Source organism: Microcebus murinus, chromosome 3, assembly GCF_040939455.1.
Source record: "Microcebus murinus isolate Inina chromosome 3, M.murinus_Inina_mat1.0, whole genome shotgun sequence".
Taxonomy (NCBI): Eukaryota; Metazoa; Chordata; class Mammalia; order Primates; family Cheirogaleidae; genus Microcebus; species Microcebus murinus.
The window spans coordinates 79167153-79188779 of NC_134106.1; the positions used below are offsets into that span (position 1 = coordinate 79167153).

The window sequence follows — 21627 nt, forward strand, 5'->3', positions numbered from 1 at the left end:
GGTTAAGAAGCAAAAACCCCAATAAAAAAATGGCGATACCCTATGCAAGTTGGTCCAATCACCCTGTCTTCTGAAACTGAGTTATGGGGCAGCGTGGAAAGAGGGCTCTTAAGAGAAAACAAAGTGAGGAAGGATTTACTGGCAATTTCTGACATTTAAAGCATTCCTCTGAGTTTGGAAAAGACGGAACTCAGACAAAAGACAAAAGCCCTTAAGAGACAGGAAAAAAAGATAGAAATGGATGCAGAAAGACACAAAAGACATTTCATCTTACCCTAAGCCTGCTGGGCGCCGGTCCTACTTACTCCCTGCCTTCCTCTGAGACAACTGTGCGCCCACGTACAAGCGGGAGGAGCTGTACATAGTCTCGGTCACAATCTTAAGCCGGCCTGGCCTGGCCTGGCTCTCTCACCCACATGTGGAGGAGAAGGGTCACCTGCACTTAGAAATGCTCCACAAACCTGAGGGCCATTCATTGCTTAAAGAACCGGCTTCACCAAGAACACTCATAGGGAGGACCAGAGAAAGCCTGTGACGACCAGGCAGCAGGGGACCACAAAGGACAAGAAAGTGATGCTTCTAATGTAACAAGAATTGTGGAGTTTTTTTCTCTTCATTCATTTAATATCTGTTTATTAAGTGCAAGGCAATGTTAGGTGCAAAACATGTAGTGTCCGAGTCGATACGATAATGTTACTATCTGAATCTCACGATGTTGGTGAGAGAAGCAAAAAAGTACCAAAGCTGATAGCCAAACAGAATAAATGGATTCTCATTAGAAAAGAAATCGTGTTTAGGGACTGTTAGAAAGCCTCTGTTGCTTTGCTCCAGGAGGCATGTGCCACCATGTTAGGTGCTTCTTTGGGCTGCTAATAAACGAACTGGTTCATAAGCAATCAGAATGGAGTATATGGCATCGTACTGCCAAACTTCCCATCAGAATTCTGTGGCTTAGCACACTTCGGCAGGACATAATAGCGTTACAAAAGAAAAACTAGAACGTACCTGAGGCTCAGGCTCCCTGTCTGGCATTAACCCAAAATGACTTAAAATTTGTTCTTTCATGTGATCCTGGAGAGAAGCGAACCAGGAGACAGACTGTTGATAAACGGAATCGTGAAGCGTGGCCAGTTCTTCATACTCTGGACCTTCCACCTGATCAAGGAAAACGGGACAGCCATTTAGCAATTCATGATTATGCATGAAACACAGCTGGTGACCTCTGCACATCTGATATGTGAATTCGCGTCATCTGTTACTTCAACAATTCATTATTATTTCATAAAAATGATATATGCTCAATATAGAAATCCAAACTTTTTTACATAGCTGAAATCTATCCGTTATATCCTAATTTCTCCTTTAACACTATAAGCACATATTCCGTGTTATTATGAATAATTTTCAATGGCTGCATGCAATTATGTATTTGAGATGTGGCAATTTACTTAACCATTCACACAAATTTTTATATGTTAAAAATATATAGATTAAGTAAATATACAGTATTTAATATATAATATGTATTATATATTATATATAATATATAATACAATAGTATTTACTAAGTAAATATGCACAATATTTATTTATGCAAAAGTTGTATACTATTTTTAGGCAAGGGAAGGAGGTATTATTTGCTCAGGATGGTTTCCTAGAAACCCTGGTAGAACTACCAAGTTAAAAAGTCTGACATTTTAAAAACTGTGTTCTACACCACCAAACTACCCAAAAGGCATGTCGGAGCAACACTGCTTTCATTACATGAGTCTATGCTGCTGGGCCCCAGCTAACGGTTGGTTGTACCGCTTTAGATTTACCATGCTTACCCTCTGGTCCCTATCTCACTGTCAAGTCTGTCATTTAAACTATGCCTCAGTCCTGCTTGGGAACACCTGGTGGAGTAGGCACTGAACTTGGGATCAGGAGACCCAGGTTTGTGCCGACTTCATCATTGACATTCGTGTGTGAATTTTAGCCAGTCTCATGGCCTCAACTAGGATAGTTTTCTCACCTGTAAAATGGGAATAACCCATTAAGGTCTTTTCTGGTTAAAAAATTCCAGTGCCTGTGAAAACTATGAGATACTGAGGAATTACATTGTAATGCCTACAACAATCCTCAATTTGGTTTATACCAAATCAAATATTCACATGTAATAGAGGATTTTCTTAAAAAAAATAAAATTATTTCATGTTGTAGCTATTTAAGTCCCCACTTTAAAATAAATACAAACACCAGTAAAAGCTGTCATCCACAACAATAGTCAATAAACCCTGTCATCAGATTTGTTATCAATCCAGCAGATGGACCCTGTCAACTATCACATTCAGCCACAGTGATGAAGTCCGGCTCTCTGGTCCAGACCTCGGAGTCTGACTCCCACTCTGCACCTCCGCTCTGCAAGGCTCTGTGCTCCCAGAGCCTAAGATGACCAGCAACAGTGGCTGGAGGAGGCAGAGCCGGTGCTCTGTGGGCGACTCCACTCAGAAATCGCAAGTGTACCCCGCTGTCCCCAAAGTGACTTCTAGTGTGATGTGGTGGCTAAATGCTGTCACTTCCACATTTCCAAATGTCAACCAAAGAATTTAAAAGAGGGATACAGTAAGTCCAAGGATTTCCTCCTAAATGTTTTTAATTCTTTTCTTGGAGTATAATTTGTAGACCAAAAAATGCATAGATCTCATTCGTTTAGCTCAAGGAGTTGTTAACTGTCCACACGTCTAACCACTACCCTAAAGACAGACCATATTCCCATCACCTTAGAAAGACTCCTCGAGCCCCTTTCCAGTCAATTACAAAGCCATCCTACAGCCATTTTCTGACATCTGTCAGCAGAGACTTGTTTTGCCTGTTCCTGGGAGTATGTAAACAGAGTCACACAGTGTGTTTTGTGTGTATCTGGCTTCTCTCACTTAGCACAATGTCTATGAGACTAATCCATGTTGTTCTGTGCAACAGAAGTTCATTTTGTTTTACTGCCAAGTAGGATTCCATTGTATGAATGGTTATTGATTTACCTGTTGATGAGCATCAGGGCTGTTTCTAGTTTTTGCCTATTAATGAGTAAGACTACTTTGGACATCCTTGTAAAAGTCTGAGAATCTCTTCAAAACATTTACTAATCTGTTGAATTATATGGCATGATGTTTCTACTAGACATATAAATAATTCTTAAAGGGTAAGAGATTCAAGCCTTTTATATTTAGGTTTGGAAGACATTTTTCAGCACTATTGTTTTATATTTTGTCTATTCTGAATGAATATCAATATTGAAAACAGGGATTGGCACCTTACTGCTCATGAGCCAAACTCTGTTCACCACATTTTTGTAAATAACATTTTATTGAAAATCAGTCATGTGCATCCATTTACATATTGTCTACAGCTGCTTTTGCACTACAAGGGCAGAGCTGAGTAGCTGTAACAGATACCACATGTCCTGCAGAGGCTGGAGTATTTATTATTTGGACCATTACAGAAAAGGCTTGCTAGAACTGGACTGGAACATCAAATGATGACTCACAAGCCCATTTTGCAATGTGCAGGTTTATACATTCCCTTAGTGCAGTAAGGTCATATTTTTAGGAGGAGATGATTTCTCCACCAGCTCCAACTCAGGTAAAATTTATGCTCTCCACTGAGAGAATAAATAACTTCAGTGCTGAATTAAGGGGGAAATAAGTAATACTGCCAATAAAAATCTGACAAAGTTTCTCCACAAAGCAGAGGGAAACAAAGGGACTGGCCTCTACAAAACGCACCAGTACAGCCTTACCTTCTCATCTTCAATATACTCGATGTCCGCCGTGTTATAGCCGTCTCTGTGCCGGTGGCTTAGGACTCTGAACCGACTAATGCCAATTGCATCTACGACTGAACTTCCATCAGGGAAAGTTCTGACATCCTTAATCTCCAGCATGCAGCCGTACTCGGAAATCCTAAAAGGTCAGTTGGGAGAAATGACTATGATTTTTAAAATGCAGGAGGTCTCTATTTTCCCCGCGATGAGTTTGGGTTTTAAAAGGAAAACAAACGGTGTCTCTGCGTCAGACCAGCAAGGTTATTACCTCTAAGAGACACCTGCAGATGAACACTCCTGTTACATGCCAAACGTACTAGGGCGTGGGGGCTGCGGTGGAAGCGCTCCAGGTGAGAGAGGACCTGCACCTCAGCAGTTCAGACAAGCTAGTGTCTTGGGAAGGACCCGAGATTTGGGAAGGGACAGAATCTTAAATGTGGCCTCTTGGCCGGCACTATCAGGAGAGCAGGAGGACTGCCTGGCCTGCGTGGCACACCCAGACTCTGCTCCTTGCCCACAAGTCTCCACCTCATGTCCACCGACACTGGCCAACTCTGCCGGCCCCAACCAAGTGCCATGGGAAGCGGTCCACAGTCACTGCCCTCATCTCCTGTCTATCCTTCACTCCTCCATATCAGCATTCCATTAAAGTTATTCCAGAAGAGGTCGCAGGTACCCTCTGAATTGCTAAACCAGTGGGCGGTTCCTGTCTGGCCTAAGGCATGAGCCTGCTGACCTGCCATGAACCAACGCCTCCTCTGCTCTCCTGGGGTGGTGTCCTGGCTACATCATTCTCGCGCCAAAGCTCGCCCGATTCTAACTACCATTCAGACCCTGGTCATATTCTCACTTACCACGTGCCAAGCACTACACGGAACAGCTTAGAATAAGCACTCAATCAAGCCTCACAAAAACATGGAGGGCTAGAGGAATTAAACAACTTATCTAATTCACGATGAGATTTAGAATTGAAACTGGGACCTAAGCCATTCTGATTCCAAAGTCCTTGGGGTGAACAACTCCACTCACTCCTCCCCCAAACAAGAGAGGAGGGAGGACTCCCAGTTACGGGCCTGTATGTCCAGCTGCCTGCTGGACACCTCTCCCTGGATAGTCACTAAAACTCTCCTTCCCTGGGTATCTCACAGGGTGATCTCGTCTACATCTGGTGTACCTGGAGGCACCCTGACGACACCCTTCAAGGGAAGACTTGTTGCCCCAGCTATCTGCAGATGGCCTCCAAATAAATGGCAGCTTCTCCAAGTCTGCCTGGCTCAGGGCATCTCCTGCCTCACCAGGAGCGTCTCGTCTTGTCTGTGGACAAGAACCTGGGCTGGAACACCCCCCCACCCCCTGCATCTGCAGCTCCTAGGGGATCCACACTCTGATGCTGGCCCACATGACGTCAGTAGCAATTTTTTTAAAAATGAGCTGATTCTTCCTACACGCCTGTCTGTCTCCTCTTTGGCTCTGTCCACTCTTCCTGGAGGGACCCATCTTTTCTTGGTTACCCTAAGCAACCTCTGCTCTCTGATGGGATCAAGGTCCATATGTTCTATGGTTTATCTGTTTTTTCTTGTTGTTTGGGTGGGAATAACGTTCTGTTCAGTATTCTATATTCTCAGCAGAAGTTGAGTGCCTTATTTATTGAACAAGGAAGTGGCTTGCTTTTCCCCATTGCTTTCACTGCCTTTTGATGAATCAAATTTTAATATATTCAAATTTATTATCACATCTCTGTTATGGGCTCTCAGCATCTAGCGTATTAAAAAATCCTTCCCCATTCCTATTATAAACATAGTCTCCCATATTTCCTCTTAAATGTCATCACATTTTGTTTTCCACATTAGGAATGTAAATGTGTAAGGTAGAGAAAACATTTCTTTTCCCCACTTGGACTGCCCACTAATTTTATGCGCATCTTGTATTGAGTAGTTTCTTTTCTTGCAAAATTATACATAAATTTTGAGCCCATGTATGAGTGGATCTGTTTCTGATCTCTGTATTATTCTGTTTCATTGGTCAATGTACTATGGCAGGCGTCCTCAAACCACAGCCTGCAGGCCATAGGCAGGTGTTTTTGCCCATTTGTTTTTTTACTTTGAAATAAGATATGTGCAGTGTGCACAGGAATTTGTTCATAGTTTTTTTTAAACTATAGTCCACCCTTCAACGGTCTGAGGGACAATGAACTGGCCCCCTGTTTAAAAAGTTTGAGGACCCCTGTACTATGGCATGTAAATTTGATATTACAGTAACGTGTTTCCCTGGTTGCTCAGCAGTTTCTTCAAAACTATCTAGTCTTGTTCTTTTGCTTTTACACACTGATTCTAAAATCAGCTTAAGCAAGTCAATGAAAAAGCCCTCTTGAGGTGTTGATGAAATTACGTTGGATTTGTAGACAAATTTGGGTAGATATGACGTCTCTATGACATTGAGGTTTTGCATCCATGAACATGGCATTTCTCTCCACTTATTTAAGGATTCTTTAATATCGTTCAATAAAATTTTATATTTTTTTTCCATAAAGGCCCCCATGTATTTAAAAAAAAATTGTCCCTAGGTATTTATGGAAGAAACTGCTGGGTGTCCCTAAAAATCCATTCTCCCACTTCTCCTGGGCATGTGAGTGGACTACATTTCCCAGCCTCCCTTGCAGCAGGTGTGAGCAAAAGTGAAGTGGTCCCTTTTCTCCAAAGTCCTTTAAGGGCACATGTGCTTCTTCCACTAGCTAGAACTTGGATGTAGTGGCCCCATCATGACCGGGCAGGGCTGACAAAGCCCTAAGGGATGCGAAGGGTCTTGAGTCCCCAAATCAGCTCACAGAAGAAAGTTATGGATTGACTTGCAACACTCTCTCTTGACAAATGATGAGGCTAAAACCAAGTGCAGTGGGTTTCTTTGAGACTGAGATTTTATGGCTATGGAATAGAGAAATGCTTCATGGGGTATGTTGCAATTTTTCAAGAACTTAAAAGGCCGGACTGGATTTGTCTGTACATAGATGGGTTAGAAGATAGTTGGAGGCAGAGGAAGCATGCAAGTATGGATACATGAGCTGTCCTCAGAGAAGGACAAGTAATATGGCAGTGGACCAGCAAGTACCATGTGTGAAAGGAAGGCTTAGATGAGGCTAGAAAGAAAGGATGGGATCACATTACGGACAGTCTTGAACTTAGACTCTGGTATGTAATGGGAGCCACTGGAGAGTTTCAAGCATCATCCTACACTGTTCTTCAAGAAAAATGACAAATTATGCCCTTAATTAGGACCCTTTGAAGGCTGGTAATTCTTACCCTGCGTGCTCAGCAGATAAACACATGCCAAACCGCTTGGTGCCGGTTTCCATGCATCTTCTTATCATAAGCCGATAGCGGGGCTCAAAGACATGGAGTGGACACGGGACGGTGGGGAAGGCCATGGCGCACACAAAGATGGGGACGTCTCTGGTCAGACTGCAGGGCAAGGGGACATGTTAACTTAGATGCACGCTGTTAGAGACAGAAGGGAGTGCTGGTCACTAAGACAGCAAAAGCTCACCAACCTCAAGTCTCTCATCTACGAAACAAAACCCTCAAGCCCTGACTCAGTGGGTCTAAAAATGGGAACAGAAAGCCAAGGGCCACGGCATGAGAACATTCTCTGCTCATCCAGTTTTCCTGCAAAATCTGTCTTATTTAATTTGATGAAAGAAAATGTGCTGCATTATATTACTCTGCTTAGAAAAGTCATAGCTTTTGACCACTCTAAAGAAAATTCTGATAAAAGCAAAAACTACATATCAGTCAAAGGCAGTGAGTTTTGAATGGACAAGTGGAAGGGTGCTAAGATCTCCACTAAACCATGAAATTTTAACCATTTTAAAAGATGAACAACTGTCAAGCTGTTGTGAGTTGCAAACCTGGGCACTGCTTCTCATTCTACATACTTTGCCTTTTCAATCCTGAAAAACTCAGTACTGCTTATTTTGAAACAAAAAGCAGCTACATAATTCTGTTAACACACAATTTAAAAATATTTCTTATAACTTCCTGCAATTATATTTCCATAAATATTTTGCAATTAGAATTTTTTTCCCTTTATAGACCAAGAAATTTCTCTGCCTACTTCCCTCAACACACAAAATCATCTGAGGTAAATCTGAGGCTAACAAGGATTTTCTTCTTTAATCTGAACTTAGGACCAAGTACATACGGCATGAGCACTTACTTTGATAGCTCCGTCATTTCTTCATCATAAATTCTCTTCCTATCAGACAATTCCTCTGACAAGTATCGAAATATTAATTCTTCAGCCAGAACCGTAATATTAAAATTTCTGCTTGCCAACAACTGAAACAACAATGACGACAAAGTCAAATGATACCAGATGGTAATTGATTCTCAAGGACAAAGCTTCCCAGTGAGAAGGTCAGCGAGGAGGTGGGGGTGGGATCTCTGAGAAGGCACGAGGAATGGGCATGTCCGGTGCCAGGGACAGGGGCCACTGCCTCCCTGTGAGAAACGTACAGGAGGAGGCAGGCAATCACCTGGAGGGAGGACGAGGCACCTCCAGCCTCGGTGGCATCTACATCTTCAGTCAAGTATCATTATGTGAGTGAGGGGAGAGGAAGTGGAGTAGGGTAGGTGGGGAGAGAAGAGAAATATGAAATGATCCACCTGGAAAGCGAAGAACTGAAGTGTGTGTGTGTGTGTGTGTGTGTGTGTGTACACTCTACACTGTTTTACTGCAGGCATATAAATGAGCAGATAATAGCTCTTCTTCACTGACATTCTGATATGCATCAGGTACCAGCAGTGCAGGTGCTTAACAGAAATTAGGTTAGTCCTTAAAACAGTACTAAAGAACAGGTGCTCTCTGCACTGCACTAACCAAGCTGGGTCTCAGAATGTTCAGGGCCCAGCAGTGCCAGGCCACCATGGCACAGCTAGGGCCCCAGGCCCGGCAGGCTTCAGTGCTCAGTTCTTTCTCTGGTAACTTGCTGCATTTCTGGGCTAGGGATGGCTTCACACATTTCTAACACGCTATGTCTCAGGGAGAGTCCCGTACATCCTGCCAAGTTGCGCTGTAGCTAGTGAGAAACGGGCAGAACGTACTGCTGTGCTTGACTGAGAACTAGGAGTTCGACCTTCAGAAATGACTGTTGTTTGAGAATCACTAACACAGGATAACTGGCAGAAACAAGCTTTTATTTAATTCACAAAACTGCCTCATGATTGTCATTATTAATGACATAGGTATTTTATAAACTGTTCGTTTATGATACCCTTTTACTTAACAGAAATATAATAAAATTTGCTTTACTTGGTAGTCTGTTAACCAAGTCTGCAGACACATATGTAATTCATGGTTCCTGTTCATGGTAAGGCACGTGAAGAAATCTAAGCTCATGACGTGGCTGCTGCACTCAAGAAAGGTAAAATTACGATTTTGGATTTGGGTTCATTTTATTATATTCTAATTTCTGGAACATTGGCAATCCATGAACAGTTTGCATGTAATCATTCGTTCCAAAAAGACTTCTAGAGTCTCTAGTGTGAGTTCTGGTTGCTGGAAATACAGTGAAAACAAGTCACATGCAGTTTCTGTCCTTAAGGAGCTTATATTGTAGCGCTAACCTGCAGGTATTGCTTCTTCCCACAGCCTACCAGGCAGCACTGGAACAGGAGTGAGTATAATGTCTGTACTGGAAACAGTGGTCACAAAGACACGCATTTTACTCTGTGAGAACAGGTGAGTCATTGCCAGGCCCTCTGGCCCAGCACGCAGGGAACAGTAAGGCAGTGGTTCACCGGTTCTGTTAGCTAGAGACAGCAAACACCAGGAAAAGGACAGAACAGGGACCACCAAAGGAAACTGCTACACAGACTCAAAATCAAAAACATATCCACCACTATGACACATAGCACATAGTAAGATAACTGATATTTATAATGAGAACTCTGATGAATTTAGAAAGATTCAGTATGCATATAATTTAGTAAAGTATGTACATATATATAATGTTTTAAAATGTCTAAAATTGTAACAGCTTATTTTAATAAGTTTTGACAGTATAGTAAACAGTTATTGTTATTTAAAAATTCACTTAAGTATAATATCTCCTCTTATCACGTCAGATTAAAAAAATGAATTTTACCGTGTATTTGTAAAAGCAAAAACTTTATGCCATGTAAAATGGATCCGTGAGTTTGCTCTCTGGTAAGTAGTTAAGGCAAATATTATTGGTCTTATTTTATGGATGAAAAACAAAAGAAGACATGCACCCCCACCCCCAAGATGTTAAATAGCTTGCTCCATGGAAAGTTAGTGGCACCAATGAGACCAGAGACCAATACAAGTGAAACAGATTCACTATTTCAAAAACTGATCAGAGGCCTTCAGGTCATAAATATTGCTCATCGAATTCACCATACCTAATGTAAAATTGATTCAATAGTTTATATTTGGGCTAAACATCATTAAATAGCTTCCCCATGGCACCTTAGTTTTACCGGTTTTGATTTCAGACCAAAGATAACAACAACCGACAACTGTTAAAGGTGGTAAAAGAACTTACCTGTAGTCAGAAATGATCAAGTCTTCGATCCTACACAAAACTCTTGCGATGAGGTAAGCAGAGAATTCTTGGCACATATTAAATGAGCCATGATGTTACTCATCCATTTATAACCTATGTATTGTAAGGGCTTAGTGATGTTAGCTATTTTCAATCTACCTCAACTATAATTAATGCCTGATAATCTCCTTGAAATTTAGTTATTTCTGCATCTGTACCTTCCTTGTGTATTTTTGGATGAATCAAAGAGATGGGAAAAGACCCATCTTGGAGAAACCTCACTTCCTTTAACAACTGGGTCACGGAAGCAAAGCACAACACGTGATGGGCATCTCTGAAGGGACCAGAAGTGGGGCTGTTTGGTTTCACAGAATACACTAACCTCCGAAAGTTTGTCTTTGCACAATGGACAATGTGGGGCGTGGTCGAGGCAGCGTTCAAGGCATTTTAGGCAAAAAGTATGTCCACAGGGTGTAGTGACAGGCTCAAAGAGCAACCTGGGGGGAAAAAAAAATCTGTGTTTTCAGTAAGAAATATCCAGAAGAGGCTTTCAAATAATCTATTTGTTTAAGGATCTTTATGCAATTCCCTTACTGTTCTAAAAATCACTTATATCCATTTCCATTTTATATCTTCTTTATCAAATATCTAGAAAATAAATCAGTTATTACTGAGGTAATACACAATTTCCCTGATGATAAGAAGCCCACTATGTTTAGGTTTAAATTTCAGAAAGGCTGAAGTTTCAAAAGAGCTGTATGGGTTCTGCACCACCCTACCTCATGCAGAGAGCGCACTCAAAGTCAGCTACATCGATCGAGAGGCCCTGGCCTTCTCCTAGCTCAGAGTCCATGGCCTTTTGAGGTGAGCAATCTGCATCTGAAACAATTAAAGATGCTATAATTAACACCTGAATAATGGCATATAATAAATGTATTCCCTTGGGAACAAATATATCCAAATCATGCTGGGCAGGAATATTTCCTATCCAGTTAACAGTATACAGCAATAATTTATCTGGACAGTAAGCATGAACAGTTAAAATTACCTGAATTCTCTCTATTTCTGACTATGAGTCCTTTGCAGGATTAAGCATCTAAAATGTTCTATAATCTTAGAGCTGATGTATTCATTTCATTACTAATTTTAAACAGTGTAAAATATTTTTAAAAAAATGTATTGAACACTGGCTAATGTTCTACCACTCTGGAGTCACAGAAATGGATGACAGAATAGTTTACTGACCTTTCTTGGGGATCTTTCCAGGGGTGTTCAGGTCAGGCGCCTCCTCTGTGTCATTTGGAAATTGTCTCTTTAAACCAGAGCTGGGTGCTACTGGAAGAATACTTTCTAATGTTTTTTTATCCTCTTCGAAGTGTAGACCCAGTATAAAATATAAAACTGATGAATTGGCATTTCTAAATACCTCAGATTTCTCAGATGGATTCTGGTGAAGCTGGAACAAAGAATCCTGAATATTAAAGAAAACACGGCATAAGAGAAAAAAAAAATTATGCAGTACCCTGGCTTAGAAATCTCTGGGGAAAAAAGAAGGCTTGTAACTCTTCCCTCATAATTGGTTTCATCTATTAACTTCTAAGATGAGCTTTATTCTTTTCACAAATACAGGATCATTTCTTCCTGAGCCAAAGCAAATGAACACCAACCTTCATGTGCAGTATTATCTATTTACACACACACACACACACACACACACACACACACACACACAAAATCATATACATTTGAATCATCCCTCTGCTTTCTTTTCCTTAAGTCAAAATAATTTCAGGTCTCCTAATGTTTAGGGTTGTTTGGAGGTGCCCTAAGGTTTCTTTTAATCTTTAATCATTTTCATTACTTCCATAGGTTTCATTTAAAAGTTTCGACTCCCAGACTAAGGAGCTACAATTAGTCTTGAGAAATACATCTAACTAACAGAATGTCATGGTGTCTGAATAGCTTGTAAAATGAAGCGATCACGTAAAGCCTGACCAAGAGAATCCTAACAAACACACGTCATACCTCAGAGCTCCCTGCATCACCTGCTCCTTCCAGAGTAGACTGGGTGTTTACGTGGCTCTGACATTGGGCCTGCAATTTGCTTTGGATGGAAGATGCTAAATTTTGATGCACGTTTTCTGAAGCTGGAAAAAGCACCTCACACATTACCTATAAAATTGCCAAGAAAAGAAAAAAAATTGTAACACTTTTGTAAAAATATATAACATGCCTTAAAGATTCAGAGGAGACCATGGGGCCGAATAGACCTAAAAAGTGGAAAAGAATAATTACTATGTATTCCCACTGCCAGCCAACCTTTTAAAATTTAAACGTATTTGAAACCACAGTTGGTGTTTTAAGCATTTTAGCTTCTAATCCCTTTCCACCTTAGTCTTACTAATAACAAAATATCAGCATTACAACTTCCTTCTGCCTGGTCCTTATATATCTGCTACATAAAACCTCTCCTAAAAGTCTCACAGATAAGAGAGAAAAATGGGGTACAGAGATTGCAGGGGGGGCCCTGATTAAATCTAAGCTGTGATCACCCACAGGACTAAGATCTTTCTGGAGGAGTGCTCTATTCACAAGAGAAACAGAAGAGCCACCTAGTAAAGAACTTTAAAGGAAGAGAGGGTGACGGGCCATAATTCTAGTTGAAGAACCATGTGGCTAGCATGCTGGTGGGGGACAGCGATGGCCAGTTAGGCATTCTAGCTGTCACTTGAATGGTCCTGCCAAACCTCATGGCCTCAGCTGAACCCAAGGCTTGCAGGAAGCAGAGTGACTGAAACCTAAACAAAAAATGACCCCTCCCTCAATGTTCTTCATGGTTCAAGGTAGGTGCACTGGAACCCCTGACTCTGTAGCAATGAGTAGCACCATCCTCTGGAGGACATCTCAGCACCAGCTCTGGGTAGCTCAGCTGCCGGGGATGGTACCACACTTCTTGGGCATCAACAGGCCAACACCATTTGGGATTGCAATAAAAGATATCTACCAGCCATGGACGGCTGAGGGGAAAACACCATGTCTGAAAAAGCACCAGACAGATAAGAATCCTCAGGACCTAAATTCTAGCCCCAAGACCCTTATGAACATGCTAAATCTCTCTGAATGTGCTAAATATTTTTCATGATGTTTTTGTAAGGATTAGTTGAGATAAGATACATTTTAAGATTCTTATGAAGTTTGCAGGTGGGACAAAGCAGAGAGAGTTGAAATGGCAGGCTGAAGATTCAATATTATTAATAGTTTGACAAGTAGGAATGATGGCCAAAAACCAATGAATGGCAATTGAACAGGACTAACAAATACCAATCAACTACACAAGAAAAAGATTAAAATAATGCTAGAAAGTTCTTATTTAAAAAAAAAAAACTAGGTATTTTGGCTAACTACACTTCTAATAGGAACCAACAGTGTAATGGGATTAGGCTAAAAATAAACATGCCTCCTGATGTGAACACAAGGGAAGTCCACCACCTGCAGCTGTCAGATACAGATGCTGAAATCTGGGGTACGCTACAATGCATTCAGAGGAGGAAACTCTGGAAACCCCTTTCTCTGAGAAAAGGTTATTTGGCCCAAAGAATTACGTAGGCAAAGATAATAGCTGTTCTCGAATATCTGAAGTGGTCTGAATTGGAGAAGGAAGAACTGATTCATTTCCTGTTGCTTCAGAAAATAAAACTAGAACTGTTAAGTAAAAATTACAGGGTAAATATATGGTAGAAGTTGACAATGAATAGTGTTAAAATTAGGGAAACACTGGCATAAAAATGAAAACCTCTGGTCATCGGAAGTGCTAAGTAAAATAATCACGTAACTATTGTACAAGCTTTTTTATAGGATTCCTACGTTCAGGGTGACTCAGTCATGAATCAGAGAGAAGCTATTTCTGCATCATGCTGGTGAGGCTTTGCTGAAAATTACAGGTCAACCTATATAGCTGAATTAATAATTTTACATGTATCACAGTGTCTTTCATAGGGCTCCTACACAAACTATAACACTTAAAATCGTAAATGATAGGAAAAGACATTTGCCTCCCCTAATATGTGTCATTATGGAAACAAAACTGAGGCACGTTTATGCTGTCTCGTGAAACATCCTGCTTTATCCGTGGACAAGAACATAACATTTAACCAGAAGTATTGATCACATTGTCACAAGCATTTGGAATTACATTTCTCGTTTATTTTACCTGCAAGGGTTACTCAGCATGGACACGAAGGCTGTAAGTAAGACTTGAAGGAGAAAGTCATTTAAGGGAAATCGTACCTTCTGTGCTTCTTTCTTCACAGAGTTGCACTCAGGATTTAAAGCAAGGCAGTAGAGAAATTCCTTCAACACTTCCTTACTTCTTCCCAATCCAGAAAGAGCCTGAGCTTTTACATGATGTCCCTAGATTCACCAAAAGACAAAGTATACATTTTTGAAAAATCCAGCATGATTATATATTTTAATACAAACAGCCCTGAAAAAATGCTTAGAACCATTTAATTTCATATTTGGTAGAATAAACCAACTCCACCAAAGATGACTACAGCTCTACTACATCTCCCTGCCTTGGAAACTTACCAAACTTCAATCAATGTCTCATAAATAACAATCTGCCATCAGAACACAGGAGTCACTATACCTGGAATTTGCTTCCCAAAGCAGTTCTAAGGAACACGCTAACAGAGAACTGGCTACCGATTTTAAATTCACTCAGTAATTACAGGACACTACCATGCTCCTGCCTTCAGGGAATTATTGGTCTCATGAGAGTAGCCATGACCAGAAAGAACTATAATACAAAGGTAATACACTAAGTACCACAATGGAAACAAACAAAATACAATATGCATCAGTAATTTCCCATAGCATGTTCTTTCTGTCTTATGGATGTGGTATTTTCTCAAATCAGTGAAAATAATATTTGTTATTTTTTACCAGTTCATGTGTTTTAGTTCCATTGGGGTTGGCTGTTCTAATCATTTATTTTCAGTCTTTCTCTTCTAAGCTATTGGATTTTTTTTCTAATGATCCTTAGCTCTTTGTTCACATTTTAAAAAGACAAGAGTGTTTCACACAGGTTTTCTCTGCTGTAGACTTGGTAAAGGCCTCTTTCCTCATAGACGTCACTGGTGAAAGGAAGACCAATTGTGTCCTTTGTCTACGCGGGTGAGCTTTATTTGGGATGCTGCTTTGTTTTCAAGAGTGTGGGGGAAGCCAGGCCTTAGGCTGGGAGCCTCAATACCAAAATTCAGATGGTCTTACTTAGGCGGATCCACTGCATGTATTAATAGCAATGTTTCCCCCAGGTAGTTTGTTCAGCTTCTTTGGAGGGGACCCCTATGAGGTTTCCCCCCAGTACTGCTCTGCACAGCATTGTCTAGCAAACCTCATTTCTTAATCCTACCCTCAGAGCCTAGATCCTCTCTGGAGTTTCCACTATGACATGAGACCTCAGTTCCCATCTGAACTGTAATATTCTCTGTTCTTTCATCCATTCATCCATATTCCAAAAATATGTTGAGTACCCTAATCCCATAATATTCCCTATTCTCTTCAATTATGCACTTATCCTTGTTTATACTTCCTTATCATCACATTTTTATTAAGGTATAATTTATATACAACAAAAACTCACTAACTGTAAATGGTCAGTGTGATGAGTCTTGGCAAATGTGTATTTTATGATATGGCACATTTCCATCACCATGAAATGTTCTCTAACGCCTTTCGAAGCCAATCCTCTCACCTTTCCAGGTCCAGTAACCACTGATCTGTCACTACAGTTTTGCCTTTTTGAGAATTTCACACAAGTGGAATCACATACACAGTCTTTTGTGTGCCTTCCCTGGTTTAGCGTATAACCCTTTTGAGATTCATCCATGTTCTTGCACAGATCAACACCTCATTCTTTTCTTTCACGAAGTAGTATTCCATTGTATTCCAAGTAGTTATTTCATACCACTATTTGTCCATTTACATGTTGATGGACATTTGGGTTACTTTTAGTCTTTGGCTATTATAAATTAAGCTGCTATGGGCATCTGCATACATGTCTTTTTAAAATTTCTATTGAGAAAATACAGTTATGATTGTTAAGTTGCATAGGAAGTGTATGCTTAACTTTAAAGAAATAGCCAAACTGTCTTCCAAAGCAGCTGAACCATTTTGCATTTCCAGTAGTGAGAGAGTTTCAGCTAATAGACATCCTCGCTAACACTCGGTATGGTCAGTCTTTTTAATTTAAGCCATTCCAGCAGGTATGTAGTGGCATCTCTTTGAAGTTTTAATTTGCATTTTCTTGATGACTAATGAATGATATGGAGCACCTTTTCATGTATAAATTTGATACTCATACGTCTTCTTTGGTAAATTATCTGCTCAGATACCTTGTCCATTATTTAACTGAGTGCTCTGACTTATTACTGAATCTGTAAGAGTGTTTTATATATGCTAAATACAACTCTTTTATCAGATGTATGCCTTGCAAATATTTTCTACCATTCTGTGTTTGCCTCTTCATTTTTGTAATAGTATCTTTTGAAGAGAAGTAGTTTTTCTTAATCCAACATTTATTAATACTTACAATGGGCCAGGCATTCTTCATCAGTGAGCAAAGGAGGCAAGAATAAATCCCTGCCTGTATTTTTTTTTAATTTCAGAATATTACGGGGATAAAACACTTTGGTCACATAAATTGCCTTTGCACCACCTGAGTCAAAGGTACAAGTGTGCCCATCTCCCAGACAGTGCACACCACACCAATTAGCTGTGAATTTACAGAAGTTTGAAAATTTATCAATTTGGCCACAGCTGAGAATCGTTCAATCTGCAATTGCCCTGCTTTGGGGGATTCCCCTAATTTCCAGCTGTTTGTCAGATTTGGGTCCATACTCTAACACTTCAAGCTTTCTGCTGCCTGAGCTGCATACTATTGGAAAATACATTCAGCTAAGACAAGCACTAAACTCACAGATATGAGTCCCTGTCACTCTATCTTTTAGGAATAGATTTCTATCTGATCTCTGCCATTTATCATTATTATTATTATTTTGCTATGCCCTCTGCATTTCTCACATGCACAGTTTAGCTGTGAATCAGGGATTTATGTTCTAAATTTGAGTCTCACTCCTGCTGTTTTTATGCTACCAACACGCCCCCTTTCCCCTTTACCAGCCCTGAACTCAGAACTCTGGTACTTTCAGGTGGTGATGCTGAGGGTTTTTCCCATTATTGATTTTTGTAACTGTAACTGTGGGGATAGACAGAACCCTTGGGCCAAAAAACCATAAAATCACAATTCTCATCCCTTTCGTGTGCAGGTTTTTGAGATTAAATTCTCCCTTGGCTTCTGTTTTTGGATGGTTTACAGTGTCTTTATTTTTCTTTTTAAATCTAGTTTTTATAACTGTTTTCTCCTCTGGGTTCACATGACCACTTCACTCTTTTGCTGTGACCAGAAATAAACCACCCCCCAACCCACTACTGTCATTTTAACTGGGTCCCCTAAGAAGGAAAACAATAACACATGCACTTCAGTTGTTAGCTCTCAACTACCTACATCTCTTATCCTTATCTCTGTATTTAAAATGGTCCAACACACCAGCAGCCACTAACAGCCAAATGTAAAGAGGTCCAGTTTCGAGCCTCTATCGCACCTGACTTCCTTCTCCACTGTTTTAAATACAACGAACGGCTGATGGTGACCAGGTTCCAGCACCAGCACCAGCACCAGCACCTCTCCTAACATTTTTTAACTGTTCATCGCATCACTTCCAGTTCTCTGAGAGAGTGGCTATTTCAAAGACATGACAAATATTTGGACAACGGACCACCAGTTTCATCCCTGACTGTTCCTAAAAAGCCTCAAATATGCTTCGGGCCATCAGTGGATCACCTATAGGACTCTTTATGATGACTAGGTGAAGTCTCACTGATTTTCTCATTCTCCTTTCATATGAGTGGATCCAGCTTTTGTGGAGTCTGAATCTTACACAATTTGAAAGGACCTTTTTTAAAAAAAGTGCAAAATTATGAATACAAAGTTGCTAGGGTCCCTCCCAGGCCTACGAAAGTAAAGGTCCCAGACTCTCAAGTTTTAGTAGCTTTTAAACCTGCTCATTCTGCTTATCACAAGTTCTGAGAGAATAAGACTGCCCTATATACACAAATAACTTCACACAAAGGTTTTCATTCACATGCATATGATCTCAATCAAGATTTGCATTTTATACCACAGGGTATCCATAAATGTTTACTAATTAACTAGCTTTTAAGTCTTATAGGTTCCCTGTTTGAGTAAAATCAAACTAATCATGCACGTATATATACTTCTGCCTATGAGCAAATATTTTGGTGGTATTGGCTTATATTCAGTTGTTCCAAAAGTTTTGAATCATTAGCCATGACTGGCTGCTTGAAAGTGTAGTTTCACTTGAATAAAACACACTGCTATGACATCCCCCCAATTGGAACCGAGAAGTGTTTTTTTTGTTTTGTTTTGTTTTGTTTTTTAAGAGACAGGGTCTCACTCTGTTACCCAGGGTGGAGTGAGGTGGCCTGATCATAAGTCACTGCAACCTTGAACACCTACCTGGGCTTAGATGATCCTCCCACCTCGGCCTCCCAAGAAGCTGAGACTACAGGTGTGTACCACCACACCCAGCTAATTTTTAAAATTTTTTTGTACAGATGGGGTCTTGCTATGTTGCCCAGGTGATCTGGAAGTCCTGGCTTCAAGTGATCCTCTCACCTCAGCCTCCCAAAGTGCTGGGATTACAGGTGTGAGCCACTGCACCTGGCTTAAAAGTGCTTCCATCTCATCTTAATCATACTTGGCCAATTTAGCCTTCCCCACAAGCAACTTACTCTCCCCACCCCTTAACTGTGGAGTAAATTTACATGCTTTCCTATTTTAAAGTGATTTGTTGGAGTACATTTCTGCTGAAGCTGCTCTTCACTAGGCATCTGTCAAGAATTGAGGTCCACAAATTTGCAATAAACCCTGAAGATACTACCACAATTTCAAACACTAATCATTTGCTGCCTCCCTTAAAGTTACAATTAGCCATGTAACTTTGTAGTAACTCAGTCTATCTTTTGTCAGAGACACGCTACCAAGTTTTTAGCTCAAAGAACAATACTGTGGTATTTGAGAGGGAAATCTAGCTTCAGAGAGTGACTGCAGATCTATTGTCAGTCAGAAATACTACTTATAAGTCATAATAATTAAGGCTTGATCATTACTGATAGAAATTACCTCATAAGGAGAGTGTCAGGGGAGGGGGAAGTGGGGAGATACTGGTCAAAAGATACAAAATTTCAGTTAGACAGAAGGAATAAATTCAAGAAATCTATTGTACATCATGCTGACTATAGTTAATGATAATGTACTATATTCTTGAAAATTGCTAAGAGAATAAATTTTAACTGTTCTCACCACAAAAATGACAAGTATGTGAGGTAACACATGTTAATTAACTTGATTTTGTCTTTTCAAAATGTATACATATTTCAAACATATTGTACATAAACATATATAAATATTTTATTTGTCAATTAAAAATACTTTTAAAAAAGAGTGGATCAAGTGATAGGAGAAACGGCATCAGAAACTGGAGTAGAAAATGTTTTTTTTAGTGAAGCAAACACATCAAAATAGATTTCTGGACTTTACCCAACAAACATTTACTCCCATCCTTGGGTTTACTTTCAAGTCCATCTTTACACTCCATCTAATCTGAAAACATTTTGTTTTAAAAGACTGAAGGATGGATGAATGAATAGAAGGGAAGAAGGAAGGAAAGACAGGCTATTCTCAGCTTGTCTATCAACCAAGCTTAGCATCTCTTCAATGTTTTGCAAACAAAGATGATAAAAGTGATATAGTAGGTAGGAGAATAAATATTTTTAATTATTGGCTGACTAATAGAGCATGCTATAGTTGTTAATTTCATCACAAGTTATTTAAAACTTTAAAATTCAAGGGTTCATGAGAAAGCATTTAAGCTATCATTATTAGATTAGCAAAGTTCATTTTGTGTCATCAGAGGAAGAAATATTAGGCCTTTCCAACCAAAACACAGAGACTAAAATTAGTCCAAAATACACACAAAACGTTAATCCTTTCACTAATAGCACGGGTAAGCTTACATGCCTATTAACGCCCAACAGCGAATCATGATCATTACGTGATCTTCCTATTTAAACTGTAATTTTAAAAATTTTCTCTTCACTCACAATTCTATAAAATTTGATTATTTTGTTTCTATAGTTTTCAGTGTATAGGGCATATTATTCAGCTAAATATCTACTAAGTGTAACCTAAATTAGTGTTTCTTATGTTAATCTTTAGTCTTCTAATTTGGGTTGGTTTAGTATTAAGTGGATTGCTAAACTTAGACTACTGTAATTTAGGGGAAATGTACATTATCTGTAAGTACCTAATCAAAATTAATCTTGTATTATTTTTAAGAAAATTCCATAAACTTGCACTTACTATCTCCAAAGCCAACAAATACAAATACCTTAGTCAAGAGAGGTTCGTTCTGGCAAACTGCACTGGCATCCTGGAGAGCCTGCTCGTAGTTCTTCATGGTTAAATACAACTCTGCTCTCAGCAGCAATAATGAATTATCATCAGGCGCTGAAATACAGGAGGAATGCAAATAAATAAAAATGACTGCATTTAAAAGCAAATAATCTTTAAGTTGTTAAAAATGCTAAATTAGAAAATAAATATAATGACAAAATAAGAAACAATTCTTCCTTCTACATTTAGAGTTTCATAGTTTGATGAGTATATTTTATACAGAGTTTCTCTCAGGAAGACAGAAGATTAACAAAACTTCAAACCGCACCAAGAAAAACAGACTGCCATTGACTATTCCTGCATACACACTAGCTACAATATAATCTCCAATAATAAACTAAGTAAGATTGCTGAATCATCTTAGGGCTATAACCAGATATTAAGAGATTTAATATAACCTGCATGAAAGTGCACAAGGAAAGCCATACTTAAAACACTAACAAAAAAGTAAACATAATTTGTTTTTCTACACAACTGGGTAGATGCTGATTTATCCCCATAATTGTAGCTACAATATGTTCTCTTAAAGGGAAAAACGAGAAAAAGAAAACGTCCTTTCTTTATAATTTCTCAAACAGAAGAGATTCTGATAATTACTCAGATGCTATTAGACATAAGTGCAGCTACACAGAAGCCAAGAATGGCTCTATGAACTGACTGGTAGTATAC

The 21627-nt window shown here is 39.6% G+C and overlaps 1 protein-coding gene across 2 annotated transcripts in view; it reads right to left on the reverse strand.

Moving 5' to 3' along the window:
* Positions 1–21627, reverse strand: part of LONRF2 (LON peptidase N-terminal domain and ring finger 2) — a 44718-nt gene that overhangs the window by 16796 nt on the left and 6295 nt on the right. Inside the window, exons 2-11 of one of the 2 annotated variants that reach the window (XM_076001035.1) lie at positions 20894–21012; positions 14649–14771; positions 12387–12533; positions 11607–11817; positions 11141–11240; positions 10744–10858; positions 8012–8133; positions 7099–7257; positions 3779–3941; positions 1006–1155 (exon numbers count right to left, since the gene is read on the reverse strand). In XM_076001035.1, coding sequence (XP_075857150.1) covers positions 1006–1155; positions 3779–3941; positions 7099–7257; positions 8012–8133; positions 10744–10858; positions 11141–11240; positions 11607–11817; positions 12387–12533; positions 14649–14771; positions 20894–21012 — 1409 coding nt within the window. Of the gene's footprint in view, positions 1–1005; positions 1156–3778; positions 3942–7098; positions 7258–8011; positions 8134–10743; positions 10859–11140; positions 11241–11606; positions 11833–12386; positions 12534–14648; positions 14772–20893; positions 21013–21627 lie in introns of both variants that reach the window. The other variant, XM_020286282.2, reaches the window with a different exon arrangement.